Source organism: Oratosquilla oratoria, chromosome 20 (genome assembly GCF_046742065.1).
Source record: "Oratosquilla oratoria isolate Oo_2021 chromosome 20, ASM4674206v1, whole genome shotgun sequence".
Taxonomy (NCBI): domain Eukaryota; kingdom Metazoa; phylum Arthropoda; class Malacostraca; order Stomatopoda; family Squillidae; genus Oratosquilla; species Oratosquilla oratoria.
Genome location: NC_134796.1, coordinates 48,536,301 through 48,557,725, shown reverse-complemented (window position 1 = coordinate 48,557,725; position 21,425 = coordinate 48,536,301). Strand labels below are relative to the sequence as shown.

General features: G+C 40.9%; 1 protein-coding gene across 1 annotated transcript; it reads right to left on the bottom strand.

The window, feature by feature from the left end:
* Window positions 1-2,948: 2,948 nt before the first annotated feature.
* On the bottom strand, window positions 2,949-20,727 carry LOC143036560 (uncharacterized). Its single transcript, XM_076204074.1, has 7 exons — window positions 19,767-20,727; window positions 13,146-13,270; window positions 10,537-10,694; window positions 7,816-8,004; window positions 6,783-6,921; window positions 4,609-4,739; window positions 2,949-3,255 (listed from the first exon to the last, which is right to left on the bottom strand). Exons 1-7 carry the CDS (start codon window positions 20,403-20,405, stop codon window positions 3,125-3,127), a joined length of 1,512 nt encoding a protein of 503 aa, XP_076060189.1. The 5' UTR covers window positions 20,406-20,727; the 3' UTR covers window positions 2,949-3,124.
* Window positions 20,728-21,425: the final 698 nt, after the last annotated feature.

Genomic DNA, 21,425 nt, shown 5'->3' with positions numbered 1-21,425 from the left:
CAGACCAAAAGGGGGGTAACAGTGTCCATTGCTGTGAATAATCCATTGATTTTAACAAATATATTAACAAGTACTTCTCCAAAACAAATTTCAAACCCACAGCTCCAGACAACCAGAAGATAATCAAAAACATATGCAAGATAAAAGTAGACACAGAAGCTACCCACTCTTCTTTAAGAAAGACATAAAAAGTGAAATTTTGTTCATCTTTATATCAGAAGAATTCTCCCTTATAGGGGAGGTAGCCAGCTAAAGGTATGTACACATTCCCCACCCAATCAGGAGGCTAGGACTGCCTCTAAAAGAGGACAACTTCATATTCTTATTCAAGGCAAGCAAGAATAATCTTGTTATTGAAATATAAAGTACATAATGAGAGAGGAGTAATGGTAGTAGAAGAGTAGTAATAGTTCTTTTAATTTGCACAAGATTTATTTCATAATTTTGAGTGACCATTACTTTTTGCATCAATAAAGGAGTGTTTTAGATTGTTTACTTCTAAGTTTAATAATACTTTGTGTATGTCACGTATGAGACTAAAGTTTCAATAAATAAAGTTCATTTTATTCATTGCATGCAAAGTTGTGTTTATGTGAATATTTCTGGAGAAAGGGTCCATAGTTGCCATCAGATTTTTAAAGTGGCCTGTGACTGAAAGAAGTCAAGAATCACTGTGCTGGTATATTCAACAGCTGGACATTCTTGCACATGGCCACCTTATGACAGGAAATGTCCCTTCCACCCACCAATAAGGAGCTCACTTGCAGTACCACATATAATATAAGAATGTCTGATTTAAACAACTTCCTGCTACAACCACCTACCCCCATTTGCTCCCTGATGTCTCAGTACTCCAAGTTTTGGGTGATAAGTCACAAGTACCTCATTCATCCTCACCTTAAAAAGGAACTCCCAATCAAAGTATAAATACCATTGACTCACCAGACCATTACATAAAACATAATGTACAATGGCGGCGCAACATTATTCACAGGAATAAAAAGGCCATTAAACCACTGATCATAACAACCAATCCAATGGCACTTTCACCCAGACTCAGATATTTCTTACCCCTTCCCACTGCACTTTGGAATATTGACTGCATGATTACATGCACTCTTTACTTTGGAGACTATTTTAGGGCACTAAAGGACCAGAACCCCACATCATTTATCTACATTAGAGTAAAATCTCTAATAACCCTGACCATTTTTAAGCTTCTTTATCTTCCTTTTCTGATCCCCCTGTTATGGTGGAGGGAGAATGATGCTGTTACAGGTGTTTCTATACATGGTATAGAAGGCTACCAAATCAGACGGAGTGAGGAGACCAGGGATTTCCCCTCATTTTTTTTCTCTCACTTGAAGTTTCAAAGTATAAAAGGATCTGGAAGGACCCCAACCAGAGCCCTAGTAATTGGGCCATTAAATGTTCATGAATGTAGTACAAATAAGAACTAAAAGGAAATTTTGAAAAAGAATAAAAAGATGTTTTGGAAGGAAGTGAAAAGAGTGAGATGTAGAGGGTCAAGTTAAGAAAAAGTGTAAAAGGGATAGATGGCTAGATGGTAATGAAAGTGAGGAAATGAGTGAAGTATTTCAAATAGTTGAATATAGAGGAGGATTGTGGCAGTGGAGGGTGCTAGGAGAATGATGGTGATAGGGGAAGGAAATGATAAGGCTATAGAAAAAAAAACACTGGAAGAGATGAAAGTCCATATGACAGCTGGGGTATGTGGCTGTCATGTGGAATATCTAGTAAAGGTTGCATTAGTCAAAGTGGAATAGTTGGTGAGGTTTAATGTGTGTCTGAGAGAAGTGTATCAGTGGATTGGACTAGTGCATTTATGATTCCATTATACATGGGGAAAGTGAACAAATATGAAAATAGTAGTTTTAGAAAGATCAGTCTGTTAAGTGTAGTTGGTAAGGTGTACGGAAGGATGTTAATTGAATGGATTAGGATAGGAAGAGAGGTAATAACTGGGGAAGAGCAGTGTGGGTTTAGAAAAGGAAGAGGGTGTGCAGATCAAGTACAGTATTCGCAGGAAGACTGTTACGCAAGAATTTTTTTAGCAAAGGGCAAGGATGTCTTTTGGGCTTTTATGGATTTAGAGAAGTCGTATGATAAGGTGGACAGTGGGGCGTTGTAGAGTTTATGATAAGTGTTGCGAGGATGGATAGGGTGAAAAATGTGAGGCAAATAACAAGGGTGGACAGAGAGTTGCCGGATAAGGTAGATCAAAGAGTACTGAGGTGGTTTGGGCATACAGAAGAATGAGTGAGGGAAGACTAGTAAAATGAGTATAGAAAGCAGGAGTGGATGGAGTGCACTTGACAGGAAGTCCAAGAATATATTAGGTTGATGGAGAGGGGTAAAGGGGACATTAAATACAAGAGAAATGTTGAGGAACAGTTCAAAGGATAGAAGTGAATGGAGATTGGTTATAATGTAATGGAGAAATGATGTGACCCGAAGGGTTGTTTTTGTCTGCTCTTTTTTTTTTTATCTTATTTATTTATTTTATTTATGTATTTATTTTTTGAGTGGATGAAGGGAGGTCGCCATACACTGAAGCGGTGGGGGTAAACCCGGCTCGGCTCTCGGGCCCCGCTATGGAGGCGATTTGTCTTGTTGCGCTGTCTTTAACCTGACTAGGTGTGGCGGGGACAAGGGCGATTAATGGACTTTGGATAGGTGTGGGCTGGGTGTATGCTTTGACTTGACCACCCCGCCACTTTCATGACAGTTAAAAGGACTCTTTGGTATGTATGTATTTTACTCTTCTTACCATATTTTGACTTTGTGGTTGTCCTTACATTCCACGAGTCATAATGACCATTTCAGTTCAAGTTTTACTAGCCACTTTAATGAGATGGGATAGTGTTAATCATAACAGTATCCTTGGATTATGCCACTCGCTTGAGGGGATTATAATAAAACTGCACTTGTTATTTCTACCTATTCTAATACATGGTTACACCTTACTATTTCTACAGGTTTCACTTCGTCGATAAACATGGAAGAAGCTGAACAGACATGGCGCTTCATGTGTAGGTGACGCCTTGACACAAGGACCATTGTGCCACTTTTGCAATGTCAGGAACTGAAGAGAATTCTACTCTTAGCAGTCTCCAAGGTCCTTTATCGTGAGGTGATGGAGAGTCTTGTTGATGTTGGTGCAGCGGGCATCATCAAAGTTGTGCTTACAGGACAGAAGCCATTTAAAGCTACAATCACAGTGAAGGGGATTCCCTGGAAAATAGATTTGCTTGTGATGAACTTGGAGTGGGATTCGTCCAGAGAAATATATGGGCAAAACGACAGAAATGCTAGCACTTGGGCTTATACAATGAGATGTAGACTCCGGGATTTAGATACAAGTGTTTTTCCCGTTATTTCGATTTCCGTACAGAAATCCTCATCAGAGAATCAGGGTTTAGACTAATGTAGTTAAGAAAGTAAAATGTACACACCTGCATGGCTCATCCTGAACCATGTGGTTATTAGTGTAATGTACGAACCACGTGGTACGATTGACCACATGGCATCAGAAAGTACGCGCTGTGACCTGACCACACACCTACCTGTGACAATGCGACCCGACGTGACCCAATCCGATGCAATTATAACTGATCACGTACCATGGGTGATTGCCCACGCGGTATATATATATATATATATATATATAATATATATATATATATATATATATATATATATATAAAGGGTTCGGGCCGCATGTGAAACCAGTTCTAATCGCAGACGTCGGCGCCGCCGTCCAAGTTCCCTGCCCGTTCCTCCCGAGCCATCACCCTTAGTGAATCGTCCATGGAAAAAGTACTTATTGGCAACAGCCCTCATTTATACACTACTACCTTTTAATTTGCTTACAAACATTCTTCCCCTCACACACAAACCTATCCCGTGCGGGCGGGTGATCTGTTCTAGGTAGTCCATAGTCCAGTTCAGTTCTAACCTCACAAGTAAAGGACAAGCACGCCAAAACTCTTTCTTTCTCGCAGTAGCTCCTCGCCACAGTATCATCGGGTTCCTTAGATGATCCTACATCTCTAACAAACGCGAGACCCTATCATTGTCAGCAATGATCCTTGGGCCCTTCCAGAAGCCACTGGTGAGGAGCCTATACCAGAAGGCGCGTAGCTGCTGTCGAAGCCGTAATTTTTGCCCTATTAGGCACCTAGACTGGCCAGGTAACAGTCACCGTTATGAACTGGAGAGAAATGCGAGGTTCGAACCCACATCTAAGCAAATGCGAGACCAGCACGCTTCCGATTATGCCACCAGCGCGCATAGTGTGTAGGGGGTAGCCTCATGCGATCGACAGGTTAAGCCTGGGGTCTATGGACTCCTCTGGAAGCACAGAGGGTTCGAAAACAGCAACACATAAGTATGGGGTACCCCTGGGTTAAGGAACAGGATGTGAGCATTTGTTGATGGCCAGATCCTGGTATGGGAGAACGCGATGTGGACTTACAGTGGTATTCTTAAAAAAATTCTTTCCCTTTCAAGGATTTAGTTAAGGAAAGCCTTTTTTTTTAAGAATGCCACCGTAACGTGTATGCATTCCCAAGCAAAGTCTCTTACCGTCGACATTGAACTGTGCGAAAGATCCGCTGTCGTGGATGATGGGCTCGAAAACTTGCTGCGTTAGTGTTACTAGTTGATTCCCTCGCAGATCCACCTGGCAGTTCTTCATTTCTTGCATCGCATAATCACTGTAAATCAAAGAGATAAAAGAAAAAAAAAATGTGATTACTCGAGAAAGGTCGACAAATCGTACTTGAGACAAATCAGTCTGCAATCCCTTAAAGTATACGCTCTGGTGCGGTTCCTCAGATATAGACATACACACACATGCACACATACACACCCACACACACTTTTTTTCTAAAAGCAGAAAGATGCAATCCCGTTTATCCTCCAGTCAATCATTGTCTCGAATTTCTCTTCAGGAACCTATGGCCCTGACCGCAGCGAGCAACGGCACCGAAGCCCTCCAAGAGATCTCACCTGGAAAGTCCTCAGACTCTCAAGGAGATTTCTCCAGGAAGATCCTCAGATCCTCCTGTAGAACTCTTTTAAGGAAAAAAAACGTTACACTAATGTATGAGTTTGGGCTTATCTCTATATCACTGGCTAGTTGCAGCAGCAACGCTAGTAGTAGTAGTAGTAGTAGTAGTAGTAGTAGTAGTAGTAGTAGTAGTAGTAGTAGTAGTAGTAGTAGTAGTAGTGGTAGTAGTAGTAGTGGTAATGGTGGTAGTAATAGTAGTAATGGTGGCAGTAGTAACAGTAGCAGTAGTAGAAGTAATAGTAGTATTAGTAGTAGTGGTGGTAGTAGTAGTAGAAGTAGTAGGAGCAGTAGTAAATAAAAGGGTTGTCGACCACAGTCATTGGCGGGAGAGGGGCCAATGAACTGTGTCTGTGGGAGACAGATCCTGCTGCTTCCACCACACAGTTCCACGAGGATGGAGGTCGTGTTAAAAAAAAAAAAAAAGTAGTAGTAGTGGTAGTAGTAGTAGTAGTAGTAGTAGTAGTAGTAGTAGTAGTAGTAGTAGTAGTAGGAGGAGGAGGAGGAGGAGGAGGAGGAGGAGGAGGAGGAAAGGAACAATCGTGAGTTGCCAACTCCCCATATGTGCTATCCTGGTGAATGAATAATGGAAACTGATGGGCCTGATCTTGAGACTGAACGCTAGACTCCCGAGACTGAATCTTTGTGCGGGGAGGTGGGCGTTGATTGGCTTTGTCTGGTGACGAGATCAGCTTTTCCTGGGGGCAATCACTACGTTCATGTGGCACTAAATGATTATCTTTTCGGAAAAAAATTACTTTACGGAATAAGTTCTGACAAGATAATAGCATTAGTGTACATTGGTTATTCTTATTAATATCTTATTGTCACAAAACCCTTGACTGCCGACGTAATCTGCGGATTTCAGTCTGACAGGGAATAGTGCACACTTAAGCAACAAATAATAGTCACCAAAGGTTAGTTCATTGACAAGTCAAATGTAACATCACTGGTTGTACTGTATTAATCCCTTTCTCTAAAGCAGATGTTTGAACTATTATCTATAATATAACTTATGTCTTTACAAATCCAAAACATATTTTGTCATTTCTTTCTTGAAATGTATAGGACAAAGATCAGTGGATGTATCTGCATTAATACTTTCGTATATGAAGTCGGTGATGTAATTTTTATCCTCAGACACAGGGTGGCCCAAAAGTCACTGAGGGTTTGTTATTTGTGGTCTTTTCTTCATTCGTTGATGTAAGGCCCGATATGTGATTCCAGCAAAATGGGGCAATTGCTCATACCACAAGAGAATGCAGTTGCTAAGGCAGTGTTTCTATATTGTATTAAAATATCATTCCATAAGTAACAATAAGGCAGCTATTATAAATTAAAATCCCTCAGTAACTTTTGAGCGGCACTGTATCGTTAATCCCTTGAATACGATGATGCATTCGTAGGGGTCACGAGGTGCGAGGGAGTATATAGGGATGCCAGTTTCGGTTTCCTGATAACATTTATTTTGTAGTTGTAGCTGAGTGATCCTTTTATTCTGTGAACAGCCTTGAACACTTTTTCTTTAGTTACAAACATTCTGGGTGAAAGGGGACAAGTATAACAGCTGTAACTTCATATTTTACAATACGCGTACTGTGATGCATCATCGTACGTCAGACAGCTAATTTGCGCGCGAATATTTGACTCGCATTGAAGAGGCTATTCTTTTGACGCATTTAGTATTTACCTTATGTAGCTGATTTTGTTGTAAGACAGGTCGAGCTGGAGGGTGTTGTAAGAGACGCGGTCCGGCATGCGGAGGGTAAAGTCTTCAAGTCTGGAGAGGTCGTTGTTGCCAAGGTCGAGGATGTCCAGCCTCGTCAGTCCTGGAGACGGTCGAGGAAAGACAAGTTATTTGCAGACGATTCGGAGGGATATTTTTTTTTTTCGTTTGCTTTAATCATCTATATTTCATTTACTTATCTTTTTGTCAATTTAATTATTTATTCATTATCCACTTAACTATTCATTTATTCATCCACCTATCCTTAGTGATTTATCCATTTATCTTTATTTATTCATTGATCCACTTTATTATTTTATTTATCCATTTATCCTTATTTGCTTATTCATTTGTCTATTTATACATTCATTGCATTTAAAATCTTGGTCCTACCACAGCCTACACATCCCCAAAATCCGGTAAGAAATTGAGATGTTGCCCACACGGTTCATGATATGATATAGATTTTGTCTATCTTTTATTTGCTTATTTACTTATCTATTCATCGTTCATTCACACATTCATTCAGTTCCCATTCAAGTTGGAAAGTGCAGCAACTCTACTTTTTAACAATAGAATGTCCGAGGGACGTTGTATATATCCTCCCTTGAACCCCCTCCCCAACCGATTTCGAGTAAATTGAGATGTTCGACCTAAACGACGCTTTGCAATACAAATTCAGGAGATAGAATTTCATAACTGTTTCTAGCGACATTATTAAACAACATATTACTGTGAGCTAGAAGTGCGAAGGTAGTTTTCTTTAAACTAAATAAAGTAGCTGGAATAAATGACTACAGTCAAACGCGACTAAAAAGTTTTAAAAGAAAACTTTGTCATTCGTAGAAAATTATGAAATGACGTGAGGGTGTAAGCTCCCAATATCTGACTTACCGACATACGATCGGTTTTGAGGAGACAAGAATAAAAACCTTGATAAAGATCAATGCATCGTTTCCTTCACTATCTGTGTTTGAGAAACCGTGATCTATCTTACCTGCAAAGGCATCCTTCCCCATATAGTTGATATTATTGAAGCTGAGATCAAGAATCTGAAGACCGGAGTGGTGCATCGCGTCTTCGGGTATCATGGAGAGATGATTGTGGGCCAAGATTAGGTTCTCAAGCTTTGGCACCTCCACGAAATTAATGGACTCCCAGTGGAAATAACCGATGCTATTGTTGTCTTCACACGAACAGTTTTAGGGCAGCATGAGCCAAGATAGGGAAGAAACAAAACATATTATTCCAAAAACCTGTCTGGAAGAAAATGCGAAGGAAAAAAACGTTACAGTGAAAACGGAAAAGAAATAACTTAATATTTGCACACGGAAGTATACGTACATATATCTAGTCATCATTGAACACATTAATTTATATGATGTCGTGCATTTCTACGTTCATTTCAGTTCAGCAACGTTGTTTTTTTATACAGATCACAAATGCCGTTTTGTGGGAATTTTCCACAAATTTGTCTGAAAAATTTGCTCATATGGGATGTTTTGTGAGCAAATTAAAAGTTGCAATGAACTTATTTGTGTCTATAATAATTCCTTCTTTTTGTGGGAAAATTTGTGGAAATCCAGATTTTCTTGTGGGAATTTTGTGGTAAAATTCTCACTCGTTTGTGGGAACTGTCATAGATCACAGTGGCAACACTGATACCTATTACACAAGGAAGCACCTGCCTGTCACCCACTCAGCCCGAACGCCAGCGTGACCGAAGGCTCCATAACGATACTTTGAACACACAACTGTCAGTCTCTCAAACTGGTGATCCGCGACACGGTTACTTGGATAACATTCCAGAAAAAACACTTCAAGCACGCACCTAAGGTATGACGTGTTTACGTTTGTTTGCTTTCGTTTGTGTTCTGTAAGCGCTGCAAAGTCCATGAAAACGTGTGTGGATGTACATGAGACAGCCAGTGGGTAATGGGTCTTTTGTTGTGTCGCCTAATGGTCACTTGTATATCCCGGGTCCTGTGTGACGGCTGCCGCAATTACTTGATCTGTTTGAAGGTGGCAACTGTCGACAGTTTCGGCAGAGTAAATACCATTGCAAGGCGAGGCCTCAGACGCTCTGTCCTCAAATAAGAAACGGTCAAGGGGGTTGCTGGACCCCAAACTAGTTTTGTTTGTGAGTGTCCGACGTATAATTTTGCTCGTGTTGAAGTCGTTGTGTGGTGATCGATGGTGTGATATTACAATAGTGTTCTAGTGTTTGTTTACTGTGTCTGTGTGTTGGGGTGGTCTTTCGTGTAATGTGATAAGTGATGTGGGTGTCATTTAGAAGTTACTTATTATTATTGTCATTACTGTGTGCTGCGAAGCTAACATGTTTGCGAAACTTCAGGATTCCAGGCTCCTCATGTGAGCGATCCATGTGTCCAACCAGTGATTATTTGAAGAGTTATATGAGACCTGAGTCTTGTGGTGTTGCGTGTGTGTGAGATGAACGCTTCCCATCTGGCATAGTCCAACACGGATCGTATATACTGTCTCTCACTAGTTATCCAGACTGACAAGAAACTAAGTCACCCGGGATCGAACTCGAATACTTCGTAACCACAGAGGTGAATTATTCATGAGTGACGCGAGAAGCTTACGCCAGGAAGTGTCTAGCTGCATCTAGAACCGTTATTTTTGTCCTGCAAGGAAGGTACAGCCGTTGGAACGTAGGTACTTGTGGAACGTAGCGAATGAGAAATACAGCGCACCAGGACAAAGCGTAAGCAGGTATGTTTCTATACTTTTTAACTAACGTATGGAGTCCGAGTTTTAGATGCAGTAGATATATATCAATGAAATGAATGGACACTATGGGAACCGAGCGTATGCAAGAATGTTTCTATACTTTTAACTAGAATATGGCGTCCGAGTTTTAGATGCAGTAAATATATATCAGTGAGATGAATGGGCATTATAGTAGGGACCAATGACGGGTACTTGCAGGTGCTTCTGAGGGAAAGTAGCCCATAGAAAAAGTCTTCAACTCCCTCAACTCCATCAGGAGGTGCAGCCCCGAGGGGCTGGACTTCGGTCTCCGGACTGAGCCTAAGACTTTGTCACATTTGGAGATCAGCAGGAGACACGAGAACAGTCCCACACTCACACGACATGGATAACAGTCCAAATTTTCTTCTCAGAGAGATCTATGGCAGGGCCCGAGGACCTGTGCCGGCCAGTGTGGGGCTGCGGTTTTTCCACATAAGCCCCAGTCACACCAAGCTTGCAACCTGTTTCCGACCACCATCTTGGACGGTGGCGCGTTTGTTTCTCTCATGGTTAGCGCCAGGTGGTTATTTCATGTTCATCTTCATGACGGGGGAGATTGATTCCAATTGCATTATTGTCTTGAATTCTTTTTATAAAGAGAGGATCAGCACATATCAGCCTGGTCGCTGGTGGTCGGAAACAGGTCGTAAGCTTGGTGTGATTGGACCCTTAGCTCGAGGCAACAACAGTGATTATTTTCATTATCATTATAACCACCATAATTATCTTGTTATTATTATTATTATTATTATTATTATTATTATTATTATTATTATTATTATTATTATTATTATTATTATTATTATTATTATTATTATTATTATTATTATTATTATTTCCAACATTATTGATACTATGAATCGTAAAACGACACTATAACGGTGATACCATAATCACTAGTACCTGACTTGGTTCGATCATAAATACTGAGCGTGCTTACAGAAAGATATATACTTCAGCGTGTCTCCGTGCGGGCAGAAGGCGTGGTTGTCAACAAAGTTGTAGTTGTCGTGATTGTTGATGAGCTGCACTATGCGCAGAGGTTCCCACAAATCCCGCGTCACGGCGCCACTGATGAGCGAGTTGTTGTGGATGAATCTGGAAAAGCGCACAGAAGGATCATGACGTTCGCGTTGCAGTGCTCGGGTAGAGGGGTGATCTGAGAAAACGCGAAATAATACATAAACATTGTTTTTTTGTCGACTTAAAACGCTGCCATGTAAGCTTGCGGTCATAATGGTTTTTTTTTCTGGAGTGGGGAGGCATATGAAGTTTTTTATAACTATTTGAGTATCTGTCTAGTCTAGGCATACAATCCTGCTGGGTGTCGCCGTGGTGTACTACAATTTTATCGCGTAGGTTTGAGTTTTGGTCACGGTGCAAAGGTTAGAGGTGTCAACAGTGGTCCCCAATCATAAATTTCTTTTCGTGAGGCACTGTAATGACTGAACAAGGGAGTTTATGACCTAGTTAATGGGTACGAAATAGTCTGTAAGAGGTCAGACACCAATTATATTTGTCTTTAGTCATATTGTAAATGTTTGGAACAAACTACCTGTTCATGTTGTACGTTAAAATACAATTGGCACTTAAAGAAAAAAATAGACAAACATATGGAAGATGAAAATCCATGTGAGCAAGTTGTATAGACACGGTAAAGGAAACATGGACTGGAGGTGAAGCTTTCATTCCTGAGAAAGTCAATAGACGAAACGTCAGGAATAAAAGCTTCACCTCCAGTCCATGTTTCCTTTACCGTGTCTATACAAACATATGGAAGGTAACCCCAATCTAATTTACTTCTCAGCATCGTGAGCTCGTACACTTAAATTAAGTCGGCGGTTCTAAACTTTTCCACTGTTTACAATCCCTTTCAATTCGTAAGCAGCCCCGTAAGGACCAATAGGTCTCTGTCGTTGTTTGCATATCCTCTGCATTCCTTTAGTGTTTCTTTATAGAAGCAAATCATTATCAAACATACACCCTTGGAGTCTGGTAAGCTTTAATCTATGTTCACAAATTAGATGAACCTAAAGCAAGAAGGTAACACGGCGTCATTTTCAATTATCAATCTTCCTCCAAATTATCTGAATTTTCTTCAGTAATTCTTGCTTTAGGAGTTTGAGAAAGTGTCATTTCTCAAACTTTTTTCAATCTAACAGCAAAGAAAGAAGAAATAAATAAAAAAGCAATACTAATAATAATCTAGTACTCATCTCCTATTCTCAGCAGTGACTGTTAGTTACGTGATCCAACAGTCCGAGTGCATAAAGCAAAGGTGACTGCATCGGCTGCAGCCACAAAACGCCTCACCACATTCTTGTGTAGACCATTTCCAATACTTTCAGCTTTTTGAGTTCGTTGTACTGCGTAAAGATTGTGATGTTATTCACGATGGTCTTCCAGTCCAATGCGGTTTGCTGGTACTTTTTTTTTTTTTTTTTTTTTGTCATTCTCCTTGTAAATGTAGAGATAGTCGTCCACTGAAATTACACGTATGTAGAGTTATTGGGCGTGCGTTCCCCAGTGGTACATACAAAGGTAGTAGTACACCTTGTCGGTTTTAGACAGCTCGGATTTACCAGAAGATTATTTTCCACCCCATAAGTACAAGTACGACTTTTGCTCTTTTATATGATAGGATAACCTTTTCATAACATTGGTGTCACAGCTCTCCGGTTCCTATTGATCATGTCTCTTATGCATTTATCATTTTTTCTGGTATGAGCTACTAACACGTTATCTCATGAAACAGCTGGTAACGATCCTTGGACCCTCCCATAGTTCTCTTTTAGAAGACTCGTTGGACAGCTGTCTATATTGTGCGAATTGTGTTTGGCTTTATGGTCTGTCAGCGTATTTATTTGCTTATTTATTTCTTCTGGTCTTCGATCTCATTTAGGGGGGGGGGAGGTCTTCCGTTGACGCTCATGTTTTATCGCTGTCTTCTTCTTTTTTCATCGCCTGTTATCGGGAGGAAGAAAGGAACACACTCACTGGCTGTCAGCTCTCTTTTTGTGAAAGAAAAACGAGGCGGACAAATTGTGGATCGTGATAGAGTGATGGGGCTTTGTACCTGGGTAGAAGTCTGTCTATTTTTGGACTCTGCCCTTTGGCTCAGTCTCACAAATTCTCACAAAACTGACGGTTCTGGTGAACGAGTCACTGGCAATCTCGTTTATGTATCTCCTTTTGAAAATTAAAGAGTGGTGAGTTTATGAATCTCCATCTTCTTTGTATTCAATCAAAGCTTTACTATTTTTACCTGGATTCCTTTCTAAATATCGATCAGTAAAACCCTTAAGTTTGTCCTTACTACCTGTGGCGTTGTTTCTGATCCAGCATGATCTCATTCATCGAGAAAGTTCCAGAATGTCACCGCGTTTGAACGACCTCTTCTCCATAAACTTTTAAAAGAACTTTTGACGTAGAGAAGAGGACACGAATACAAACGTCGGTATTCTAACACGGCTGAAACACAAACAAAACATAAGAAATTTAATAAGCTACAGGGGAAGACGGATACAAGGCGTGTTGCCACAAGCTAACCTATAGACATCTGTGGAGATGAACTCGGTATTTCGGAGTAGGTCCTTCAGGTGCTGTTGTGACGACACCTCGCTGGGGCACGTGATGGCTATGTAGCCCGTGAACGGAGTGCCCAGGCTCTCGCACTGCAAGAAAAAACAAAACAAAACAAAACAGTCATCATAAGCGAAACCAAATTTACCGAGTCCCATACAATTTCAGAGGAAACATTCTTCTAATTTCACATAACTTGCGTCTTGAAACAGGCTGTAAATATTGAACACATCACTCTTTTGTATTAATTGATCTATTTTCATCTTTAGTTTTTGTCAAGCGTAAAAAAGAAAGAAGACAAAAAATATATGACGTTCATGTGCACCAGATTGATATGGGAATTTTCCTTCAGATCAGGATCTTGAAGGGAGAAATTTCTAGGAAATGGACTACTTCTTTAGTTAAAAGTAAGGATATATAAGATAGAATTAATAAAGGGTCATAAATAGCTTATAACAAAATATTCATTCAAAGGGAGTGGTCATGAGACTTGCACGTGTTTCTTGTATGGCATGAGCATCATTTTAATAGAACATGGTAGAATTCAAGCCGAGTACTGTGCCTATAATATTATGTAAATAGATAAGTATATATGTATGTATGTGTATATATATGTATATATATATATATATATATATATATATATATATATATATATATAAATATATATATATATGTATATATATATATATATATATATATATTATATATATATATATATATATATATAATATAATATATATATATATATATATTGAAGGATGGACGACAAAATGAGTGGTAGGGTGGTGAGATAAACACAGAATCCTTGGACTTTTAATCACTGACGTTTCGCTCTTAACAGAACTTCTTCAGAGTGTACATACATGGACAGAAAATCAACAATTTATAACTCGCATGCCTGATGCCGCGTTCCTTTCCTATCCTACCCCGCTCCTCTCTGTCGCTCCCTTCAGCTCCCGTAGGACCATCCAGCCGGACATTTTGGACAGTTTAATAAAAATATCCCAGTCCTGCTGAACCATCGAGATGGTTATACTGTATATATATATATATATATATATATATATATATATATATATATATATATATACATACATACATACATACATACAATATGTATATACATATACATAGAAGGAAAATGGAAAAAGAAGTCATGGGTCTAATTCCGAGTTGCGAATGTATTCCGGACCGGTTTCGCTCTACGCTTCTTCCTCTGAGGAAGCGATGTGCGAAAACGGCCAGGAACAAATTCGCAACCCGGAACTAGACGCGTGACTTCTTTTGCCACCTTCCTCAACTTATCACAATGTCTCAACTTACACACACACACACACACACACACACACACACACACACACACACACACACACACACACACACACACACACACACACACACACGCATATGTCGAAGGTCTTTTTCCAGTTATGAAAGGATGGCCAAGTGAATCACACATCCACGCCTCTTAAAGCAACCGCAGAAAAAACGAATCAATTTTGCACACGAAAAGGAAATTATTTCTTCCCAATTTCCTTTTTCCTACCATTAGGTTCTTCTGTTTATATCCACAGTTTCAGTATCTTAAGGAAAGAGGCTAAGGGCAATCCATCTCATACAATACATTCCTGAGAACATAGATATTGCGAGAACTCGAGCCGCCATCTTGGCATGTGAGCCGAGGGGAGATGTCTTCAACCATACACATATAACGATATCCCCCCTCATATATCTCTCTCTCTCTCTCTCTCTCTCTCTCTCTCTCTCTCTCTCTCTCTCTCTCTCTCTCTCTCTCTCTCTCTCTCTCTCTCTCTCTCTTTCTCTTTCTCTCCCTGTCTCCCTCCCCCTTCTCTCTCTCTTTCTCTCCCTGTCTCCCTCCCCCTTCTCTCTCTCTTTCTCTCCCTGTCTCCCTCTCCCTTCTCTCTCTCTTTCTCTCCCTGTCTCCCTCCCCCTTCTCTCTCTCTCTCTCTCTCTCTCTCTCTCTCTCTTTCTCTTTCTTTCTCTCCCTGTCTCCCTCCCCTTCTCTCTCTTTCTCTCCCTGTCTCCCTCCCCCTTCTCTCTCTCTTTCTCTCCCTGTCTCCCTCTCCCTTCTCTCTCTCTTTCTCTCCCTGTCTCCCTCCCCCTTCTCTCTCTCTCTCTCTCTCTCTCTCTCTCTCTCTCTCTCTCTCTCTCTCTCTCTCTCTCTCTCTCTCTCTCTCTCTCTCTCTCTCTCTCTCTCTCTCTCTCTCTCTCTCTCTCTCTCTCTCTCTCTCTCCTCCCTTCTCTCTCTCTCTCTCTCTCTCTCTCTCTCTCTCTCTCTCTCTCTCTCTCTCTCTCTCTCTCTCTCTCTCTCCTCTCTCTCTCTCTCTCTCTCTCTCTCTCTCTCTCTCTCTCTCTCTCTCTCTCTCTCTCTCCTCTCTCTTCTCTCCTTTCTCTCTCTCTCTCTCTCTCTCTCTCTCTCTCTCTCTCTCTCTCCTTCATAGTAACACTTTCCTCCCATAGTAACACATTTATCGACCAATAGGTACTGTAGGTTGGTCTAATTTTTGTAATAAGGATTACAAAGGATTACAAAGGCGGAGCATGCCGACAGGAGACCTTTTGGTACATATCTAGGTCGGATGCGAAAAAAAATCATAGTAATAATCCAAGATATAAACGGATAGTTGTGTCTGGAAGTGTGTATCAAATTCAGCGGTGGAGCGGTTAGCTTTCTTTCCCCCCCCACCTCCAGCCCACCTCCCCTCCACCATATACGAGGGGTTGCTGAAAAGTTCCTGGCTTTGGGTAAAAGAAGATACAGGAAGATCAGTTAATTATGATTTTATCCAGCATATTTCCCTCTCATATTCACACACTTAATGCAACGGTCCTTCGGGTTTTCGACATACATATACCAAAGGCTTTTTTCCCCCTTACAAGGGAGGTAGCCAAAAAGAAAAAGACATAAAAACCATTCCCATCCATTCCATCCCTAAATACACCCCACTCCCCTCCACCCTCTACCCTCCCTCTTATCTTGGCACCTCCTGGATGACGGGTCATCCCTGCATCTTGTCCACTGCCCTGGGTCAGAGGCAGTGTCGCAAGACACAGTACATCCACAGCAAGGCCGCTTCATTAAATCGGTGACCCCCCCTCTCCGTCCCCTCATGCAGAAAATGAGAAGACGGGGAGAAATCCCTTCGGGCTGCGTCAAATTTTTCTCACACGTACTACCTCACCCCCCATCCCCCTACCCATTTCACCTCATGCATCACAACATAATCCATATACAACCATTCTCCATTCACCCCTGTCTTCTGTCCTCTCCCGTCCTTCAATTTTTCTAAGCACTGAAAAAATGAACCCGGGAGGTTGGGCCTTGTAGAATGTCTTGAGTCTTGAAAAAAAAATATTCACTCTTTGAAATGTTTCGTAATGTCTAATGCACTGGTCCGCGTTATCAGCCGTGTCAGGAAAATGGTGTCCATTATTTCAAATCTAAAGAAAAGTTCATTCTTTTCCTCCTTGTCTAGTCAAGTCCCCCCTGCGTGTTCGCAAATATTCAGATTGATGACCGCCTTTTTTTCCTGACACGGTTACGAAATATTTCAAAGAGTACTTCATTTTTGGGACACACTATGCCTTGTGCAAATACTGTTGACTAATAGGTCTGTTGTGTATATCATCGAGATACATGTGTTATCAGATACCGCAGACGCTTACTAATGAAGATACGCCAATACTAACAAAAGGATTACAAAGGCGGAGCGTGCCGACGCAACGGGAGACCTTTTGGTCCATAACCTTACTATCAGGTGACAGTTACCTGCCCCAATAGTCCCCAAAGAACATAATACATAGGACATAGGTGACGGGTTCAGCCCCAGCTACTCAGCGCCTCCTGTCGTGGGATCCAGACCAGTTGTACGGGTGTCCTTTTCATTCTCATTTTACTGATTAGCAACAGTGGGCACTATTAGGGTTAAGCAAACGCCATAGTCTCTCTTATGTACACGACAGTTTACTATTAACCATGAGAATCTAATTTAGATGTCCTGTTTATTGATTATTTTATTCATCCATCTGTTTATTCATTTATTTAAATTGATTAATTAATTAATCAATTTATTTATTTATTGATCTATTTATTTATTTATTTGAGGACCACAATGGAAATAAGCTTACATGCTTTTTTGTGTTATCCTCGGCAATTGTAATTATTATTTCGAACTGTGTGTTCTTTTCTTTATCTGCACTTCATGTATATTGACTCAATGCCAAATAAACTTACTTATTTGCTTACTTAATTTATCTGTATATTTATTAATTTATTTATCTATTACTATTATCTATCGCAAAAAAATTATTGCCCATTTTTATTATGTCAGAAATGATGGTCTGATACACAGTTATAGACAATGGAAAGATTGATGACCCGGGAATTGTGGAGAAACCAGTATCATACAAAATTACTATGTACACTCAATAAAAAGTTTGGACCCACGCAGAATTTTTCGTGATATAAAATCAAACTTCTTTGATTGACCATTTTTTTCTTATTCAAGAAAATTACTGTAAGCTGAATACTACACGGACACAATATTTCAAGTAGCTGACAAAAATAATTATATTGATGTAAGAACTGTTTCGTGGGTTAAGTTCCTCATGACTGTATATTATAGATAAGTTAAAGGATTTTTTTCACTTGCGTTACCTCGGTCACTTATTCAAAAAATATGAATTCTTTGCGTCCACTGTCACGCTGTCAATTGCATAAAACTGTTGTGCAATACGCTCTGCAATCATGCATGCAGCGTCAAAAGAAAGAAAAGAAAAGGATAAGATATTAACTGACCCACATTAATACATCGCCGTGCTTCCCAATAGTTGCATGGGTATGTATAGTCGGATCTGTTACCTATGAGCACACTTTGCACAACGTGTAAAGAGAGAAGAACATGTGGCAACAGCTTGCGCGGCAACATTTGTTAAAGTCACCCCTATACTTGTAGCGACACACCTGTCTTTCCAAATGTATGTGTAATTAACATTCCTTTTCATCAATTGACAATGTTATCTATTACCAAAGACCTTTTGTAATAGATTACATTGCTTGTTCTATTACAATGGGTTATTCATAAAAAAGATTATACATGACAATTACTGAAATAAATGTTATTTGCATAATGAATTTGAAAATATAAATATTTTACTATTAGTGTAGGGGTGACTTTAACAAAACCTGTTGCGCAAGCTGTCGCTACAAGCCCGGGGACATTTGCTAGATACTGTGGAGATACGGTGTTATAGTTTGTGGTTCATTGGCGCTTCTGTCCTTTTGGGGTGGGGCTACGTGTTTCCGTTCATGAAAACTCAAAACAATAGTTATTATTGTCATTACTGCCTAAGGTTACTACTCTCTTAGCTAAGTAATAAGCAAGTAGCCAATGAATATATATATATGTATATATATATATATATATATATATATATATATATACACACACACACACACACACACACACACACGCACACACTAAAGATCCTTTTCTCCTTATAAAATGGAGTACCTGAGTTGCAGCACACACACGAAAAAACAAAATGCTTTGAACCACCCTCTCCATTTCACCACCTCGGGAATGAATGGTCACCTTCTTCGCCACACTGCCTGGGTCAGAAATAAAGCAGCAAGACGCAACTCTTCCACAGGAAGGTCTCATTGCCGAAGCTGGTTTACCCCCACCGCTTCACACTATGGCAACCTTCGGAACACGCCATCCCTTCATCCATCTCCAGTCTCTTTCCATTCACTACTTAAGTTTTGCTCTCTCTCTCTCTCTCTCTCTCTGTCTGTCTGTCTCATTCTCTCTCTCTCTCTCTCTCTCTCTCTCTCTCTCTCTCTGTCTGTCTGTCTCATTCTCTCTCTCTCTCTCTCTCTTCCTTGCTCGGCTGACATTCTACGACGCATCCATTTCATTCTCGGGCTTCCTCGCAAGTTCACTCCATCCACTTCTGCTTCCCACAGTCTACTAGTCTTTCCCTGCACATTTATTCTTTCCAGATGCTCATCCCATCTCAACACTTTCCCTTGTACCCTATTCCACAGTTCTCTTCCCAACCCCGTTCTTTGACTCACATCTACATTTCACATACTCTGTCTATTCTTTTTAATATGTCATAACGTAGTTTATGGTAGTTTTCTCTTCTATAGTCCTGCTTGTTTTATCTGTGTCTCTATAACTCCCCATAACAGACAAGAGAATTTTTTTTTGTAGTGGTATGTAATTGCTAGTATTTCATTCAGGATAGCTTTTTGTGTGTGTGTGTGTGTGTGAATATGAGGTCCAGCGTTCCTGATTTGTTTGTACCCCATAACCTTGTTGGTTCGTTTAATTGAAAATGTGTTTAGTTTTTAAAGTGTCTGCCCCATTTCTAGTGTTTCCATGTTTTACTTCATAGTTTCTCCAGTCACACATTTTTATATGTACACGTTCCAGGTGTTTGCGTCTGTTTTGGTGGTCGTCACACATTTTTTTTGGACCTTTTTGTCATCACTGAATTATCACGTCACGATCCCGCCTCCCTGCCCCAACCCCAAGGATCTAAAACAGTCTGACCTACCGTGCAGGGTTCCAAATGCAACGCAAGCGGGCATAATCCACAAACTTCAGGAGGGATGGTGGGTAGGTTAGGGTCTTTTTTGTCGTCGTCATCGTCGTCGTCGTCGTCGTCGTCTTCGTCGTCGTCACGTTTTGGTGAATACGAACACCGCCGGGGCATCGGTGGGGGAGCAGGAGCCTCGATCGGCAGAAATGGGGGGAAAAGTCCACTTGGCCTTTGGGCCGGCAAGGAACCACGGCTGCCTCGTTTTTCGAGGTTGTAGGATTCAGTTTCCGCACTTTGATCACTCCCAGGCACAACGTCCTTTTGTAACGCATTAACCTTTTTAAAAACTGTATCTCTGAGTCCATTTATGACGTTTATGATGGACTCGGCATACTCGTCTTGTCTTTCGTTTTTCCGAACAGACACTTTTTCTGTTCTGAACGACGTCCACGGGTTTTGCGGAACCCAAAGCGCGGTACCGCAAGTGAGATCACTGCAGCCTCGCGTTTCTGGTAAGGCTATGGGAGGTACGGCTCCCCTTTTGACAGAGTTCCCGGCATATAAGCTCAGGGCAAGTCCGCCATGCCAAGCAACGACCACAACCACGACCACGGACGCCACCATTTGTCCCGCAATGTCTCGGCGAACGAACATTTTTACAAGAACAGCTTTCCGTCCCGGTGAGTCAGAGAGAAAGGGGACAACACGAAATCACTCGCAGCCAATGCGTCAGTGGTCGCCTCGTTAAGGTATGAGCAGATCGTCATGAATCTGCCGCATCACATCTCTAACCACAGAATCCATGGCAAAGGGTGATTAGAGCGAGGTCCAGCACGAGGAGGGTATTGTTGTGAAGTGAGAGGACGCGGAGAGGGGAGAGCCCTATTTAAGATATGTGCAAAGCGCAAAAGCTCCCAGACAGAACGGTTCGTCTGTGTATACGCTCCAAGGCCGCTCGAACTAAAATAAAGTGTTGGAGATATCGCTTGCACCTTTTCCTCCCTCACTCGCCCGAACTTACTCCACCCTCCACCTTCCACCTCCCCCACTCTTCCACCTCTTGATTTTTTTTTTTGTGCCTATATTTCTTTCCACGAATGGCCTCGCCTCGAGAATTTCCGTTGCTTGGTTCATTCACCGTTAGGTTCACAGGCATTCGAGAAACTGCCCAGAAGGAATGTAACAGAACTTGACGACTCTTTCGGAATCCGTCTGATCACGCAGGCGGTAGAGCTTCACCAGCGAATCCTGCCGGAGCAGCCAAAATATCTGGTCCAATTATAACATACAAGAAAAAGGTAAAGTGCGGGTAGACAAAGAACTAGGTAAATTAGGAAGTACATGAATTAGTAGATAACTACGTTAACGAGTGACTAAATATACAAATACATGACATAGAAGAGAAAGTATAATAGATCAATCTATTGTAATATTGAATATAATATAATCGGATGAATAAATACAGCCATCATAATTCTCTGTTATATTTTTTAAATGCTCGCAAACATACATACTGGACAATATGAACATACGCACAGGCGAACACATCCATTGTGTGCGTAGCATGTATAAGAAAACAATGTAACATGACATTAATACAGCAATATTCAAACTCACTGTCGTGAGTAAACGAGAAATTAGGTTCTGGGAGGTCTGTACATTGCTTGAACTACG